General features: G+C 40.8%; 1 protein-coding gene across 1 annotated transcript in view; it reads left to right on the top strand.

Moving 5' to 3' along the window:
• Necab1 (N-terminal EF-hand calcium binding protein 1) overlaps nt 1-18,411 on the top strand; it is a 170,702-nt gene extending 152,291 nt beyond the window's left edge. The window contains exons 9-13 of the mRNA XM_052176111.1: nt 359-412; nt 8,434-8,546; nt 14,488-14,565; nt 16,613-16,704; nt 18,383-18,411. Coding sequence (XP_052032071.1) covers nt 359-412; nt 8,434-8,546; nt 14,488-14,565; nt 16,613-16,704; nt 18,383-18,411 — 366 coding nt within the window. The remainder of the gene's footprint in view (nt 1-358; nt 413-8,433; nt 8,547-14,487; nt 14,566-16,612; nt 16,705-18,382) is intronic.
• Nucleotides 18,412-18,728: the final 317 nt, after the last annotated feature.

The following is an 18,728-nucleotide window of genomic DNA, read 5'->3' as shown; positions in this document are numbered from 1 at the left end:
CTGTCTGCCTGTTAAGCTAGTCATGCTAACTTTATTCTTTCTCTGAATGCATTTCTAGTCTGCTCTCCCCACACTATACCCTGCCAAGATCCCTGATAGCATCAGTGAAGTGAACAGCAGTAACAACTTGAACATATCATAAATAGCTCCTCAGAATTGACTTTTAATTATGATATAGTATCTCTTTACTAGAACAGCTCGATTTTAAAAATGAGAATCGGTTCATCTCCTTTCAAATAAGTGCTTTGGGTTTGATATTACCCATGAAACATAACTACTATATGGTTTTATACTGATTGGTTTTGTTATGATTGGCATCTTTTTCTTTTTCCTCTGCCTTTATTTCCTCTGACTGAAGGATCTGAAACTTGAACCCCTGGAAGAAGAAGTTATTGAAGAGAACACTAAACCTGTGAGTGATTTCCTTCTCAGTTTCCCAGAAATACTTTGAAGGCAAAGCTTACTTTCCTCAAAATCTAGTACCTCAGTGATATGCTAAGTCATAAGTTATGAGGAGACGCATTGCACTACTTCTAGATTTACCGTGGCATTCATTATCAAATGAATTATTTGTTGCTTACAATAAGAATAAAAAATTCATGCCAGGAAAGAAACATTAAGATAAATTCACCTTTAGTTACTAGTTACTAAACTCCAGGAACACAGCACATGTAGAGATTTTAGAACAACCACGATTTCAGCAGTTTTCCAAATAAGCACTTTTGCTCTTTGCTTAAAGGTCTTACTCATTTTGCTTGGCTAACATGGATTCGTGGCCAAGCACCAATTGTGCATGTGAATGAACTTGTCATGTACAAGGTGCAAAATGAAGTTTTTATACACCTTTGAGACAGTTCTTTATTGCATTATTGAATATGATGGGCAGAGAAGGATACCATTCAGATGTTATCATAAAGGCATTTTGTAACCACCACTAGGCTAAAGACCTAAGCTGAAACCTGTATATCACCATATTTCAAGCATTTAGTTTAAATCTGGGGTCTTTGGAATACTAAGAGATCAAATCATTAATCTTCAAGATAGCCATACGGAGGTACACTATCATTAGCCCCATTTCCCAAATGAACAAAGCAAGGTACAGAGAGACTCAAGTTTACAGTCGCACTGCATAAGTCCAGTGCACACGCTAATAACGCTGTCAATGCAGTATCTCTTGGTTTTCTTGATGTAACTAAGTGGCAGATTCTGACAATAATCACACCAGGCAATAGGTCTTACATGGGAGGTTTGTTAAAGGGATGGGAGAGGGGGACTCAGAGGATGCCTCTGGGAGGAGGAAGGGAGGAAGGGATAGCGAAAGAAAAACTAAGGCTTTCTAACTGGGCAGCTGCTCAGGATGAAATGCAATAGGTTGGGGGGGGGTGGGAGAGGGGAGACAATGGCAATGTGTAGCCTCTGGGAACCTAGTGGTGATACCTCTTGCCTCCAAGTCCCTCGAGGCTGGCCAGGAATATGCCTGACTGCTAAGATTGTCACTGGGTACCCTGGGCCTGGCCTGGGAGGTGCCTGATTGCTAACATTTTTCACCACTGCGGTAGAGGTGCTTATTGCTAGCAGGACTGTGGATTAGCAGGTCATTTTTGTTTGTTGGTTTGTTTTTTCATGAAATTTTTCCATCATGAGAACAGATGAGAATGTGTTGGCAGGCTTGTTTAAACCTAGAAAATCTACACATTATTTTATCTAACTTTTGGAGCACTGAACCATTACATGATGATAAATACAAGACATGTTATTTATTAATTAATTAATTTATTTATTTATTTATTTATTTATTTATTTATAAAAAGAGTCAACTAAGTATACAATCACGAGGACAAGCTTCACATGTCAAAAACATGTTTTTCCATATAGGCATATCAATAAACACAGCTGAAGTAAACTCGTTCCTATCTGTTCCACGTAGGGGAGTAGGAAAACACATTCCAAGGATAGTTCTGTACTTTAAAAAAAAACTGAGGTCTCAAGACTCTTGCGTTGTTTTCTTAGAGTTTTGGGTTTTTTTTTTTTTACAAGCATTCAAAATTCTCACATGGTTCCATTCTTGGACCAACAATACGACTTGATTTTATGATACAAGTGCCAGTATTTCAATTGTATGTATCCAAACTTAAACAAATGTTTAAGGACGCATAGCCTCTAAGAGGGAAGCCACTTCAAAAGCTCGTATACTACTTGTTCTTGAGAAGAAAAGAGAGAAAGACAGTAGAAACTGTAGGACCTCCTTTTGGGGAGACCCCCACTCCATTCTCAGGATAGCGTACACCCAAGGAAACACGAGAGACCGACTTGATGCAAATGCATGAGGTAGTTTATTATCAGAGCTCTGGATCGACACGTATCTCACACAGGAGACAGTGGAGTCGTCCCTGAGGCCCAAAAGTTAGGGGTTTATATAGGAAAAGTCAGGGGGTTTTGGCTCAGTTACACATGATTTGCTGATTCAAACATTGGCGGGGGATTCTGGCATGCAGGGTGGGTTTTTTTGGCATACGTGCAGATCGGACTGTCAGTAATGTAGGAGGGCGGTTTATTTTTGTTAGCAGGAAGGTCACTTTAAACTGTATCCAAGGACAGGAGACAGGAGACTCCAGTCCAGATAGTGTCTGACCCATAGGAGTTTTCCCAGGCATGCCCCTTATCTTTTATGGCCGGTCTGTTTGTGGAATGGCTCAACCACAACCTTGCTTCAAGCTTGTCCGGCATGCCCAGGCTCTAGTCTGCTTGCTGCCTCAACTATGGATTCTGAAAAGTTCCAACTGCCTTCAAAACGAAAGAAAACTTCACAACTGTCCACACTCTAGAGTTTTTATGGGCACCTCAAAATGGGCACATCTAGAATGAGGAGACATATGGACTTCATTAAAGAAAATTCATTAGCAGTCACTTGCTAAAAGCAAAAACATCTTCCACTTTAATCAGCCCAGCAAAAACAAAAAACCAAAGGACTGTTCATGTATCAGTCTGCTGAAAAGATCCAGAAATAAATTTGTGAATACTATTTGTCAGAAAGCAGATGAGAGGGAAACAGTTCTTTAAAATAGAATCAGTAATTTGATAAAGGATATTACAGAAAAGTATACATTTCATAATGGGACATGATCTAATACAGGGAAACAAAAACTAAGAGACATGGGAGATAACAAACACACACACACACAGCCTTTTAAATCTGCATGTTTGAAGCTCGTGTGAACTCACAGAGGTGGAGGCAGCATTGACAGAGCCTGCACCAGTCTGTACCAAGCCCTCCTTGCTTATATTATGGCTTCCAGTTTAACATTTTAAATGGAATTTCTAAGAATGTGAATAAGCAGGTCTCTGAATTGTCCCTTCCTTTGGACTCTTTACCTTCTGTTTGTCTTGTCCAGTTCCAATCAATTCCAATGTGATAGTTTTTGTTTTATCTTATCACATGTTATTTTGTCATATTTTATTGTTAGAAACACGTTTGTTTTCTCCTAAGAGGCAGAAAGCGGGTGGATCCAGATGGGAAAGGAGGTGGGGAGGAACTGAGAGGAGGAGGAGGAAGAGGAAGAGGAGGGGGAAACTATAATCAGGAGATACTGTGTGATGTAGAAAAGGAAAAACCTATGTTCAATAAAAGAAAGAAAAGAAAGTTGAAAATAAAGATTTAGTTACAGTGTAAAAGAAAAGATATTTTACTCCTGAGGATATACTTTGGGTACAATTGTAATGAGTAGAGGATGTTCAGTAGAACAGGCAACAGTAGATGTTTATTCTAGGTAACATTTAAGTTACCATAACTTGAAATAATAACAACAACTTTATGGATAGGGGATTGAGATGGGATCAGCAGCATGGGTCTTGGGACCCCATGGCTTCTTTTAGGTGTTCTAGGCCAGTGGTGCATCAGCTTTGCTGGTGTCGGACAAGCCAGTCACACACATATAGGTTCAGAACTACTCCTTTTCATACTATACCATCTATTTTTGCAGTAAGTTGTTCTGAAATTGGGCTTTCCCCATTTGTTTATGTAGCTCAGAAGTTCTTAACCAAGTAACATACAAAGCTTGAAATATTTGCTGTCTGTTTACAAAAAAACCTTTGCAGGTCTTGTTCACATGGCAATCTCAGGGACAAGAGAGAGAAAAAGATGAAACTAACAGTTCCTCTTGTCTTTTCTTGAAACTGTAATGCAGTCACCTCTAGAGCATTCAGTTAGCCAAAGTCAGTAGAAAGCTCAACCAGGTCCCTAGTGAGGGAAACAAAACCCGGAAGGTTTTTGTTTGTGTGGGAGGAGAAAAAGTTACATTTCAAGGGTTCTGGAGTAGTGAAGGCCTCTGGCCAATTCCAATATTCATCCTACTGAGCCATGGAAAGGTTGTTTTCAGACTGAAAGAATTACAGAGAAACAGGTCCATGCAGGTCTAGAGTTCACACCTGTATCTAAGACAGTCCCTGAGCAATGCCTGACCCGGAAGTCCTTGCAGATGTCTCTGAAAGAACATGTTCATCTCCATGTGGTCGGAGATCGTCTCTATCGCACTATTGATACTAACCCAAGTTCCTACATCATACAAACAGCAGATAGGTCATCCGAAATCTTGGAGCTGGTCATCAGTTTGCTCCTTCTGATTCTTGATCTCTGACCCCAAAAATTAGATTGTTGAACTCAAGGCGGCTATTATGAGATAAATGGATCAACCTTATAAGATTGTTCCAATACAATTTTTAAAATGTTATTTTTCCAGTATAAAGTCCACACAGTGATTCAAGGCCCATATTATCTCATCTCTGGTTCCCAACACAGGTCTTCCTTTTACCAACAGAAAAACAAACAAACAAACAAAAACAAAAAGCATACAATGGCTCATGTCCTTCATAACTTTAGGCTCAAATGTGGTACCTAGAAATTGTGTTTAAAACTTTCAACTAAAAAAAAAGAAGGCAACAAGTATTGCTCCTAAGTGCAGGAGAGAGTGTTACTGAGAGTCCCAGAGTGTGCCTGGAAAACAAGGAATCTGCAAGACTGAGCGATCTGACCATGTAATCTGCATTGGCACATGCAGACCCCTCTACTAGGAAGATCATCTAAAGCTCTCTATAGTTATTGCCTGTGGTGTTTTGAATATGCTTGGCCCAGGGAGTGGCACTGTTAGGAGGTGTGACCTTGTTGGAGTAGATGTGGCCTTATAGGAGGAAGGGTGTCACTATGGAGGGCAGGCTTTGAGGTCTCCTATGCTTGAGCTATGCCCAGCGTGGAAGAGAGCCTCCTCCTGGCTGCCTTCAAACCAAGATGTAGAACTCACAGCTCCTTCTCCAGCACCATGTCTGCCTGCACGCTGCCATGCTTCCCACCATGATGATAATGGACTGAACCTCTGAAACTGTAAGCCAGCCAAAATTAAATGTTTGCCTTTCTAAAAGTTGCCTTGGTCATAGTGTTTCTTCACCTCTTCACCACAATAAAGCCCTAAGACAATGCCTTAGCTCAAAATCTGGGATCCATGAATATTACTAAATCCTCTTTGTTAGGAATTGGTCTATGGGGGTCTGACAAACATGAATTGTAGATAAACTAAACTAAAAGGAAAGAGAGATGAAAAATAGAAAGACAGAGATCAAACTGGGCCATAAAAACATAAATGGAGTAGGTAGATGAGAAGCACACATCCTTCGCTGCTTTATTACAACAATGAATTCAAGCTGAGAGACGCTTTTCAGCTAGGAAATTCTATGATTAGACACTGAGTCTCAGTTCCTGGAATAGCCTTGAAGCCAATTGTTTCTGTGAAAAAATTTTTCTTGGGTCATTAACCTCTGTGATCATCTGTAAAAGCCAACTGAAGAACATCCTCTTCCTGGGGAACTGTGGTGGAATATATTATTCATAGCCTGTTGAGTGTTCCTATATTCTTGTGGACTCAAATATAGTTCTAACAGCAAAATAGCTCAAGAGTTTAATATTTCGTTGCCAATGCAATGTTGCTTCTCAAAAATCTGTTAGACTTATTATCAATAAGTCTTGATTATATATAATCAACTTCATGTGCACAATAGTATCTAGACATAGGTTTAGCCTTATTATTTTGCTAAACCCTTTAAAGATAAAAAGTGATTTGTGTGTGTGTGCATGTGGCATGTACTGGGGATTGAGTTAGGATTTATGCATGCTAGGCCAGTACTCTACTACTGAACATAGCCCTAGAAGTCAGTCTTTATCCATCACTGCAACTCAGAACTCAGCATGTAGTCTTTACTATCATAAAATAAAAAGCATTTGTTGGTATGTTAGTTACTCTTCTACTGCTGAGAAGGCATACTATGACCAAGTCAACTTTTATAAAAGAAAGCATTTAATTGGGGGCTTCCTTACAGTTTCAGAGTCTTAATCCATTATCATCATGGCGGGGAGCCTGACTGCATATGCATCTGCATCTTGGTACTGGAGCAGCAGCTGAGAGCTATGCCCTGATCTGCAAGTCAGTAAAGAGCGGAGAAGGAGAGAGGAAAGGAGGGGGGGCTGATTGGTCAAACCCACCCCCAGTGGCACACTTCCTCCAACAATGACACATCTATTTCAGTAAAGACACATATTCTAATCCTAATCTTGTCAAATAGGACCACTTCCCTTGGTGACTTTTTATGAGCCTGTAGGGGCAATTCTTATTCAGGCCACCACAACTGGATATATTTAATGCCTACCATAGTTCCTACACTACAATCAGTGTTTGACAAATAATAGCTATTTAACAAGCACTGAGAAACTGAATGGACTAGGGAACAGAAGATCAGGGGTTGAGCTGGAGTCTCTAAGCTACATGATTAACAGTATTGAGCAAGTTTTGCTTATAATGCTTGTGAGTTGTCTTTTAAATTTGTTTTTGCATTTCTGTGAGGCTGTGTTCATAGTTTCTGAATTTTCCCCTCAATCCTTGCAGAAGAAAAAAGGGATTAATATTGAGACCTATACTTCCATGAAAAGCACACGGGCAGAGAGCTCTGGGAAGTCTTTAAACTATAATTGTTATAATGGTAATGAGATTTTTTGGGGGGAAAAGCAGTTAGTAGCCAACCCATTGTGAGCTATTAAATGGGTGTATTAGCAATTTTTTTTTTTTTGCTGTAGCAAAATATTTGACAAAAGCAATTTAAGGAAGGAAGGAAGACCTTACTCTATAGTTGGCCTTTTGAGGTTATGCTGCACCTTGACAGGGAAGTAACCAGCAGGGTGTGGAGGCAGCTGGTTATATTGTATTCACAGTCAGGAAGCAGAGACTAAAAGTTGGTGCTCAGCTTGCTTTCACCTTACTCAGAACAGGACCACAGCTCAGAGAATTGTTCCCACCACAGTTAAGCTAGATCCTTCTAGCTAAGTTAACCCAGTACAGAAACTTCACTGACTATACACAGAGCTTTGTCTCTTAGGTGATTCTAGATCTGGTCAAGTTGGTGGTATTAAGCATCACACACAGTTACAGCATTCTGAATACCACATGTTGCAAATGGGCAAAATATGATAACCTGTTGAGGTTTGGTCTGTTGCCATCTATTGTAATGTTTAATGCTGGCCCCCAAGGTCTGGTTGCTCTCAGGAAGGAGATCCTCACATAAACCAAGTGATGCTATGTAACCTTGCTTCCCAAGTTATCCCTGATTGGTCAATAAAGATGCCTACAACCCATAGCTGGGCAGAAGAGAGGTAAGCAGGACTACGGTTCCCAGGCTTGGCATCTGAGGCAGGACCACTGTGAGAGAGAGAAGGTGGAGAGAGAAGAAGATGCCATGTGGTAAGGGATCCTAAGAACTGCCCACGAGGGCTGACCAATTGGAACAAGTAGCCCAAGCCGAACATGGCAAGTCCTGCCCTGGGGTTCTCTGCAGGGAAGTAGAGGGTTGATAGCCGCCCAGCACTAGTGCTGTTAAAGCTTATTGTAAATACAAAAGTTTTGTGTCTTTTATGTGGGAACTGAATTATCTAAGGCAGGTAAGAACCCCCCAAAATATTAATATTTGCCACAATAGCTTTTTAATCCCTGGTGCAGCATTAGAAATGCATCAGTAAGCTCATATTTTTAAAAAAACAAATTGGTAGTAATCGCCCATTACCCGATGTCACAAAATATCCAAGAAACTGAACTGTGTGGAGAACGAGAGAAGTTGGCTTGAAAACTTGGTAGAAAGGTACTTCGGGAAGTTTTTAAGGTACTGGTGCTAAGAGTGGGCTACCTCTGCCTCACAGAGAGGTAATGTTGAACGCTCCCCCATGATTCAGTTGGCTGTCTTGCTTTAAAGAGGAACTGTTTCAGTGCAGAGGGCACTTTGTTTAGGTTCCATTGCTACATAGTGTCAAGGATCATTTCAGACATAGTTGCTTCTTTCCCCAGTTAGTTTCTGGCTGGCAGTCCTGTGGTTGTGAGACAATAACCTCCCTTTCCTCCTCCTCAGCACATCATGCTTGTGCAGCGCCAGATGTCTGTGACAGAAGAGGATCTGGAAGAATTCCAGCTTGCTCTGAAGCACTATGTGGAGAGTGCTTCAGCTCAAACGGGATGCCTGCGGTGAGTGTGCAAACACAAGCCAACCCCTCCCCACCAGCAGCATTACACTGTGGGCAAAAGTGGGAGGTTAGGTGAAGGGGAGGAGCTTCCAGAGCACTCTTCAATACAGCACTTGAAGTTCTAGCTAGAGTAATAAGACAACTAAAGGAGATCAAGGGGATACAAACTGGAAAAGAAGAAGTCAAAGTATCGCTATTTGCAGATGATATGCTAGCGTATACACAAGTGACCCCAAAACTTCTACCAGAGAAATTTTACAGCTGATAAACACCTTCAGTAAAGTGGCTGGACACAAAATGAACTCAAAGACACCAGTAGCCCTCCTTTATACAGACATTTCCAAACCCTTGTGCTAAATTCTGCAGAGCAGTCCAGCTGTCCAAGTTAATGACATTTGCAGAGTTTAGCTGGATATTTTCTGTTTGATCCTTGAACCAGTGTTGATTTAATCATTTGGCACACCGAGGGAAATAAAATGGAAATAAACTGTGAATGAGAAAGGTTTCAAATAGATTGAAATCTCCCCTTCTGCACACAACAACCAGGCACTCGTTGAAAATCATCTCTGTAGAGAAGGCTTCCACTCATCGGGGTCTGTCCTTGATTGCCCTGTGGACTGATGACCATTTCTGCCACTGTGGGAATAGCGGGGCTCTCCGAACTTATGCTCTCAGACCTTGGTTATTTCACAGATGCAGCAGCAGCATTTATTTTCTCTCTTCACTTCGTGGCTTCCTCTCAGCTGTTCCATAAAGAATAAAGAATATGCTACACTGCATGTGCAGTGTCTCAACATGACTGGTCCTATAAACCTGTACTAGCATCATTTTCCACAAACAATGATAGAATTCCTGTCATGAAAACTCTACAGTGCCCTTCCAAGCAGTATCCTGTCAAATGCTAGCTCTTTGTCTAGACTTTATGATTACCCTGCCTTCAGACCCGAAAACCCATATGCACAGACATCTGTCAATAACCCAGCAGTATCTATTCCTTCTTAACATGCCTCAGACTTGGCCAGACTGCTCCATAAACATCCACCCAGCTGGTCTCTCCTGCTGGGTCAGAAGACCACAGCCCAGGCCCAGACTTACCTGTGTGCAGAAAACTTCTATCACATCTACTCCTTTCTGTGAAGTTATTTCAACTGCATTCCCTAAAGTTCTTTAAGCATTAGCAGGTGTGTGTGTGTGTGTGTGTGTGTGTGTGTGATATACAACTGTCTGCATAAAAACATGCATCGTATCTCTGTTTTGCTCTTCTTTCTGGTGGCCAATTAATTTTTATTTCTGGTGAAACCTACCTATCAGGTTTTAGAATAAAAGCTAGAATTAAACAGGAATTAAAACCAGGAATACATAGCTTTGTGCCTTGGGCATTCTCACTGACTGTAAACCCCAGTTTTCATCAAGAACCTCATGAAGGCAGGGCTGCTCGCACAGGCCTGTGGTCCCAGCTACTTGAGACAGGAAGATACTGAGCTGAGGGATTGCTGAGGTGACAGAATGAGTTTAAGCCCAGCCGGGGCAATTTACGTGAGACCTACTCTCAAGCACAGAAAGTATTAGGAATGTACCTCAGACGTAGAACACTTGCCTTGCATGTATAAGCCCCTGGATTCAAACCCTGGTAAAAATATGCACACACACACACACACCCCTCATGAAATGTTTAGATGTAATGTTTATATGTAAAGGTCCCAATATAGTATCTTCCATCCACTGAGGACCGAAATGTGAGCTGGGGTCGCCAGTGCCCTCCTCCTGGCTGACCTCCCAACTCTGCAGTGTGAGCATCATTAATGCCTCACAGCCCCCCAGTGTGGCCTTTGTGACAGACACTAGGGAACGCTGCACTTCCCTGATTGCTATTCTACTTCGGACGAGGGTCATAAGAGCACACATAAAAGCATTTTCACTCTTGGAAATATTAGAGATTTGCCAAGGCAGGGGCATTTGGAGTTTTTCAAAGCCTACTTGTTTAAAAATAAAACTGCTTCGAAAATACAGAAAGGAACCTATGCAATTGAAGAAGGCTGAACTCAGTGAATGCCTTTTGAACTGGCAAAGATAGAAAGAAGCAAAGTCTGTGCCGAATTCCCTGGGATTGGGGAGATGTTTTATATTCATTAAAAAGGCACAAAAGTGTTTAAGATTCTGAAACACTATTTTCAAATGCAGTGGACGTGGGTGTGAAGAGCCCCAGAGAGAAGGAACCTGCCGTGGGTGGGTCAGAGAGTTAGGAGGTCTGTGATGCTTGGTGCAAACCATGCAACATCAGGAAGAACTGTTCCTGTTGTGCGCAGATGTGAGGAGAGAACCCATTTCCTGAAGGATAGACAGACGCCCCGCCTTGCTGTTTCCTTCAGCCACCACTGTGTTTCCTAGTGGCTTCTCTTCCACCTAACACAGATTCTTCAGCTAATTTCTTTTGCAGGGGTTGTCAGGATGTACACAGATGTAATGAGTATCAGAAAATGGCCACACGGTTGGAACACCTGTGGATGAGACAGCGTCCATTTGATACAGCTTTTCAGATGTACAAGTTAATCAGTTCCGTTCTCTGTATTGATGAATCATCAAATACCACTAACGTCAGCCATTCTGATCGTGTGTACCCTCCACAGCTGCCTAGTGCTGAGCTGGTGAAGCGCCAGGAATTAGGAGCGATTCGTCTCCCACAATGCTTAGCTAAGCCTCAGCACCACGCGCTGCCATGGGGAGAGGCCTTAGGCGATTGGTTAGTAATTTTGCATTCATTACCTTATTTAGCTTTCACAGAAGTCATTACAGGCAGATATTGCATCCAGCTTAGAGAGAAAAGAAGGCTCTGGTGCATTAAAAAAACTTGTCCAAGCTTCACTCAACACTGCATCTTAAATCTTTCTCCTCGGTATCTAAAAATAGTTGAATTAAAGATTCCCTAACTCAAGCCGGGCGGTGGTGGCGCATGCCTGTAATCCCAGCACTTGGGAGGCAGAGGCAGAGGCAGGCGGATTTCTGAGTTCGAGGCCAGCCTGGTCTACAGAGTGAGTTCCAGGACAGCCAGGGCTACACAGAGGAACCCTGTCTCGAAAAACAAAAAAACAAAAAAGCAAAAAAAAAAAAAAGGATTCCCTAACTCTTTGTGGCTAACTAGGGGTGGAGTACAAACCCAAGATCCTTCTGGTTCCAGTCACATCAGTAATAATCTTGTTAAACTCAGGCAACTGAATTAGAACTTGCTCTGAGTACTCACCAAGAAATGTAGAAGCCTGAGGACGGACAGAGGCTGCGTTATAATGCTCTGTCAATCATGCTTGTAAACATTGGGGAGGGCTAAGGTGAGTCAGGCCAATGAGATCTATGTGGTGGAAGAAGAGAATTGACTTCCACAACTTATCTCTGACTTCCACCCACCCACCCTGGTATGCACACTAGTACACACACACACACACACACGCACGCACACGCACATGCACTCGCTTAATTGGAAAACGCATGCATATGATACATCTGAGTTGCTATATAATAATACATCATTATAAGCTGCTCACTTTCTCTGCAGTTGCAAATATTCAGCACCTTTCATAAAAGAGGCAGCAGTGGGATAAATGGGATATACAATGTGCTCTTAGAATACTCCTCCACACCAAACAGGAAATAGCTCCTTCCTTCAATGATTTTTATGATCAAACATTGCAAACAGAATCCTTACTCAGTAAAGTAATGAACAAATCAAATCATATTCTTGTCCTAAAATTCTACATTTTTTTTCATTAGAACTAAGTGGTCTCTGAGGCTACTCTGGGCTGCAATATTCTAGAATTTGGATATGTTCATATTTCCAATGCCAGGGACCCAGGATCCAATGCCTGGATTATATTCTAAGACTCACTCTTGAGATACCCTTACGAACTAATGGGGTGCACTGAAGTATTATTAATCATCAATATGTACGGATAAGATAAAATATGGTAGCCAAACCCAGACCCCCGTTTGTAGAACTGTGGAGAGCGTCTCTCATGTTACATCGTTTTCCCACTGGTTCGTTCAGCCCTGTGGGTTAAGCAGGGCAGGCACTCAGAGAAGGAAGGAAGCCAAGAGTAAGAGGGCCTCCTCTCCATTCCGCATAGCTCCATTTCACAGAGGGTAAACTGAGATTGAGTAATGATTAGAGGTTTTTCCATTAAGACATCCCTTACCCTATCACCCCACGGTATCCTGCCTACCTAATCCTCTACCTTGGCCTACACAGCTTGGGCATTGTGCTGACATGACAGGGCAATGCTGGGGGCGAAAGACCTGCTATATGAGTGCTCTAGCAATGACATGTGTCTTCAAAGCTTTATTGTTTGAGGGATGTTAGCCAAGGCTAGCCTCAAACTTAAGAGCCTCCTGCACCTGTCTTTCAAATGCTGGAGTTAGAAGTTTATAGGCCTTTCTGTGTTCGTCCAGAAAATGTAATATTTTTATAGCACAATTGCTGGGTTAATACAATGAGTAACACCAATAAGTAGTTTGAAAAAAGGCAACTCATGATGGCCTGAAACACTAGGGTGAGTGTTTTAACCATTATCCTAAAGAAAGTGGACTTGAAATATGCCTGATATACTATGAGGTTATATTTGAACATTAGGGAGACCTTTGAGACACTAATAAGTTATCAGTTCTCTTCCCAGGGGATACACACACACACACACACAGTAGTTTGCAGGTCACTTTGGAGGTTTATGGGAAAGGCCACAAAGCTTACCTGGGATAAGAAAATTATAAACTCTCTGTTGTACTAAACTATTACCCTATAGCAAACATTTATCCAGGAAAACCTTAAGTTGAACTAGTAACATTAGCACATCATGCCCAAAGAACCAAATTATATTTTTAAAAAACTATGCTACAAGAATGAAAGAAACAAAATATCTTTTATGCATGCTCCACACTGCCATGAGCAGGATCTTTTAAAACAGAAATAGATTAAAATTCCTTTTGTGAAGCTACTGCCACCTGGTGGTCACAAATAGGTGAATGCTAAGTCTGCATTAATTTCATTGGTAGAGCCTTAAATAAGTTTTGAAACAGTAGACTAAGCAGATGTCATTAAGAACTCAGTTTTCCAGGCATCTCAGGTGTGTCTCTTCTTACAAAAGCTCATGAACCTCATGGGCACGTCCCCCTGTTCCTCTGTTCTGTTATTGAAGTAGATCTTCCTCATCTAAGCTATTTTATTACTTGTTCAACTTTTATCTAGGTTTTACGAGACTGCCCGCCTACTATACTTCATACTGCCATGAGCAGGATATTTTAAAAACAAAGAATTTTTAGTAAATGTTGGCATGAGAGATGCTTAGTAACATTTTTGAATGGGCGCTGCTTAAGAGCACTGGCTGCTCTTCTAGACAGCCCTGGTTGGATTTGAAATATCCACATGGTGGCTAACAACCATTACCCTAGTTTCAGGGGAATATATCTTTTTCTGACCTCCATGGGCTCAAGGAACACATATATACACAAAATACAAAATATACAACTAAGAACTTTGAATAACTGTTCAAAGATATTGATCTAAAATGGTATGCCAAAATAGATACCCTGAGCGCCTCAGTTCTTGATAAAGCCATTTGATATTCTTCCTGGCCTACACTACTTTGTTTCGTATACATGTCGGTAACATTGTTGTATACTACATATACAGATTAGAAAATTCAGTTGTGTGTTGTGTGCAGTGTGAGTGCTCGTGAGTATATGTGTCAGCATATGAGTGGGCACACATGTACACACTGGGAGGCCTGAGGCTGTTGGGAGTCTTCCTAGGTTGGTCTCCACATTAGTCATCGAGGCAAACGAAGACAGCTTGCAATGAAGACCTTACAACTTGGTATTTATGCTTTGCCCCAGTCGTCTCCCCATCCCTCCATTTGCTTCTCTAATTTCCAGGGACAAATCATGCTTTTCTATTTCAGTATCTCTATACAGAAGCTTTCAAATGAATCCCGCTACATGATTTATGAGTTCTGGGAGAATAGCAGTGTGTGGAACCGGTAAGTTCCAAGGAAAAGGGACTCTTTTACTGAGTGTGGGGTTGGCAATGCACACAATGAAACATTTAGACCGTCAGAAAAGCTTTATTTGGTTGAACCAAGGGCTTGAGCATGCTGAGTAAGCACTCCATCACTGTTACATGCCAGCTTCCTTGCTCTGAAACGAGGCCCATTAGGTTGCCCGGGAAGATCTTGCACTTACCCTACAGCCTAGTCAGGTCTTGATTTGAAATGCTTTTGCTTCAGCCTGGAGTAGGCAGAATTACAGACCTGCACCACCAGGTCTGAGGTGTTTACTTCATCTTAAAACTTGCCTTCCTTGTTACACTGAATTCTACAGTCATCAGAATTTATTTCATATTGATCCCACCTTGAGTATTTGAATTTTACTGATGCTCTTGGTGAAATAGTATTAGACAAGTGTGGTGGTTTGAATAAATGCCCACCTATAGACTCATGGGTTTGAATGCTTGGATCATAGGAGTGGCACTATTAGGGCACGTGGTGTTGCTGGAGGAAGTGTGTCGCTGTGGGGGCAGACCTTGAGGTCTCATATGCTCAAGCTACACCCAGTGTGGCAGAAAGTCTGCTTCCTGTGGCAGCTCCTTCTACAGTACCATGTCGGTTTGCACGCCACCATGCCTCCCACCATGTCGATAAGGAACTGAACCTCTGAACTGCAAGCCAGACCCATTTAAATGTTTTCCCTTATATGAGTTGCTGTGGTCATGATGCCTCTTCTCTTCACAGCAATAAATGCCCTTAGACAACAGGGTCATGGGTGTCTTAAGAAGGAGAAATGATGGGATATGATGCTTCATTAACTATAAGATCATGAATATCATTTTGTTTCATTTAAATTTAAACTATACACAGTGGCCAGTATGTTTTTTAAAACATTAGAAATAAGGGAATGAAAGACATTGGAAAAGCTTACAAACTAACTTTGAGAGGAAAAATGTAAAAAAAAAATTGGTAAAGTGTGAGAAATCATGCCATCTTTTAAAAAATAAAATATAAGGTGACAGAAAGCACACAAGTGCATAGAGCGTGCTCCAGGGTAGCCACAGAAGCTAGCATGGTTCAAATTGAGGGCAGGGGTAGTTTATAGTGTTTTGTCCTTAGTGATTATTTCGTGATCTCCCACACTTAATCAGTGGTGTTTTCTTTCCTGTTCCTTTATTGACAATTTGGAGAGGGGAAGATTATCTTTTGTCCCTAATGACTGACTGTCTCTAGCTACAATAAATCTAACACTGGTAGCTAGTTGGTCATCACAATTTTAGCAAAGTTTAAGTGTAACTCAATTCACATACTTAAAAACAATTTACTAGATCGTAAATTAACAAATATGCAATTTTAAAATATTACATGAAGGAACTTTTATTCTATCTATACACAGTTCCTGGTGATTTTAGGTAGTACAGAAAATAGAGCTCTCCAATATCAGCGATTGGGAGTGCTAGATATGGTAATACAGATAAGAGAAGGCTGGAAAGTCCAACTGACTCGTATTTCACCTTACAGAGTTGTTTTTGTGGCTTCAAGGGGCAGACCTGGGATGCAACAGAGCGCTTGCCCAGTGATAAATAACTGACACATACTGTGAAGACACAGTGCCAACCATAGCACTTCAGGCAGAGACCCTGACAGCAACGCCAAGCATTCTGGCCTTTCTAAAGATAGTTTAAATCCCATCTCATTCTCCAGTCATGGAAAATTTACAGTTCCTGTTGTTAGATGTCCTGTTCTTTACATATGAACTTATCAAGTCATTTGCACTTGTCCATTTCTCTTGGGATTTAGCCTACCTCCCAATGTAGCATGTCTTATATTCTTATCCTGAATGCCTTTCATCTAAAATTTCTCATGACAATTACTACTTTTTAGGTTCTATTAAAGTTAAATAAGCATCAGGAGTAGACTGTATCTGGGCATTTAGTTCAAACCACTCCAAATCTTGGCATCCTGGTTGAATTTAATCTCTGTTGTACCTACCTAAGAAGGTTTTAAAAATGCACAACTTTAACCTGCAATCATTTTGCAGCCACCTCCAGACGAATTACAGCAAGACGTTCCAAAGAAGCAACGTGGATTTCCTGGAAACTCCAGAGCTCACATCGACCATGCTAGTTCCAGGTAATTCTCCTGGACCATGCCCCAGGCTTTCCTGCCACCATTGCCTGTCTTACAAGACAGCATGCTCTCCCACACAGTCAATGGTGCTTTCTTTCCTGTTCCTTTATTTTCAATTTGGGGAAGGGAAAGAAATATTTTATTGTCTTTTGTCCTTAATGACTTTTTGTTTCTAGCTACATTAAACCTAGTGCTGCTAGTTAGTTTGTCACAATTTAAGTAAAATTTAAGTCAACCCATATACATAAATTATTCAAATCCTTTATTACAATCTAGTATGCTGAATGCAATTTGAAATAAGTGATCATAGGATGGAGTTAGAATTATACTAGAAAAGTTCATTATAATAGTTATGAAAATGATTTTTGTACATGGGAGAAAGAACAGAAAGAGACATGTTTAGAATGGCATTATCTTAAAAATCTGGAAAAAGCTTAAGATTGAGAAAGTTCGCTTGATATCTACCCACTGACTCAGTTACTAACCATGCATATATTTACTGAGTAATGCTGTGAGCGTGACCATAGGGTTCCTGGGATACTTAACCTAGTTATTGGCACTGTTGGGATCCTGTTCTGACTGAGCATTTTGCTAAGAGCTAACTGACTACAGAATAAAAACATAGTCTCTAAAATAAAGGCTGTCTCTCCAGTTTAAAATGTGTGTTTATGTAAATATATATTTATAAAAAGCACACATTTACATAAAAATAAAACATAGATCAAGGCACAAATCGTTATCACTAGAGGCAACACACGCTTTGTAGACTTAAAGAAGTTCCCTTTCTCAGTTTGAAGGTGAAGAGTATCTTAGATATATGAACAGCAATTTAGAGTTCTTGGAGGTTTTTTAAAAGAATAACAACATGTTCCAATCAGCAATAACTGACAGCTGGGACAAAAACCACCATCATAGAGTGGGAACCACCCAAGCAGGACGATGACGCAGGCCAGGGAAGATCCCACACCAAAAGCCTGCTGGGATTCCAACTGCAGAGCCACAGCAAGATGGATTCTAAGTGGGGCCCTGTACAGAGAGGAACTGAGAATCTGAGAGTTTCTAACATCTGAAAATGGCAGCTATGATATTTAGAAAAACAGAAGTAATAGATATTTCAAGTAAGCCAAATACCATTCAGACATAAGTATAGAAACCAACCAAAGTACATCCCTTTGAAACTTTAAATTCAAAAGTCAAAGGATTCATGTTGAAACGTAGCAATGCAGGCCCATCAACTATCAGACAGCAGCTAAGGAGCCAGAATATCCTCCGTAAAGGGAAGAGGGAACCCAAGAAAGGACGGTCTGAGGAAAAGCAATTAGCAACCTGAAAAACAAAGTAATCCTTACCATCTGCTTTTTACCAAGGCACGCCAGTAGTGATACTTCTTTGCCATTGGTCATGTGTGGTTATTTATATTCATTGGGGAACACATTTCTAGTGTTTAAGTCTAAACATTAAAAATATGTATAATATATCCATTTGCTTAGACTGAAACATATGTAGAAATACATCATGTTGTTTCCTAACAACTGCTAGGATTAAGTAGATTGCAACAACATCAGAGTTTATAATCTTGTTACAAAGATGAATATATTACATTACAAGGGAATGGTCACTACAGTTTGGACCTTTTCCTCCCTAAAACCACATATTCTCATTATTTGTTTTCTCCTTTCAGCGTCATGGTGGATCCTGAACAACAATTAGATGCCCCTACACAATGTCTTTATTGTTCCAAGTGCAAGTGTTCTTATCTGAAATGTAAACTGGAAAGTTCTCTGTGATTGTCAATCAGCTGCACGTTTGTTCACTGTGTTGTTAGCACACTCTTCTACAGCATATTCAGTAACTACAGTTGTTACTCTTGATATTTGATGGGAATTGATCTGCTACATTGCAATCATTATAGCAAAACCCAAATATATGAAAATGGTATATAAATAAAGTAGTAAAATGTGATAATTATAGTAAAAGTGCTGTGAGAACTTCTAAAACATCATATCATGGGCCAGGGTTTGTAACTG

This window comes from Apodemus sylvaticus, chromosome 3, assembly GCF_947179515.1.
Source record: "Apodemus sylvaticus chromosome 3, mApoSyl1.1, whole genome shotgun sequence".
Lineage (NCBI taxonomy): Eukaryota > Metazoa > Chordata > Mammalia > Rodentia > Muridae > Apodemus > Apodemus sylvaticus.
This window is presented reverse-complemented; position numbering and strand designations above follow the sequence as displayed.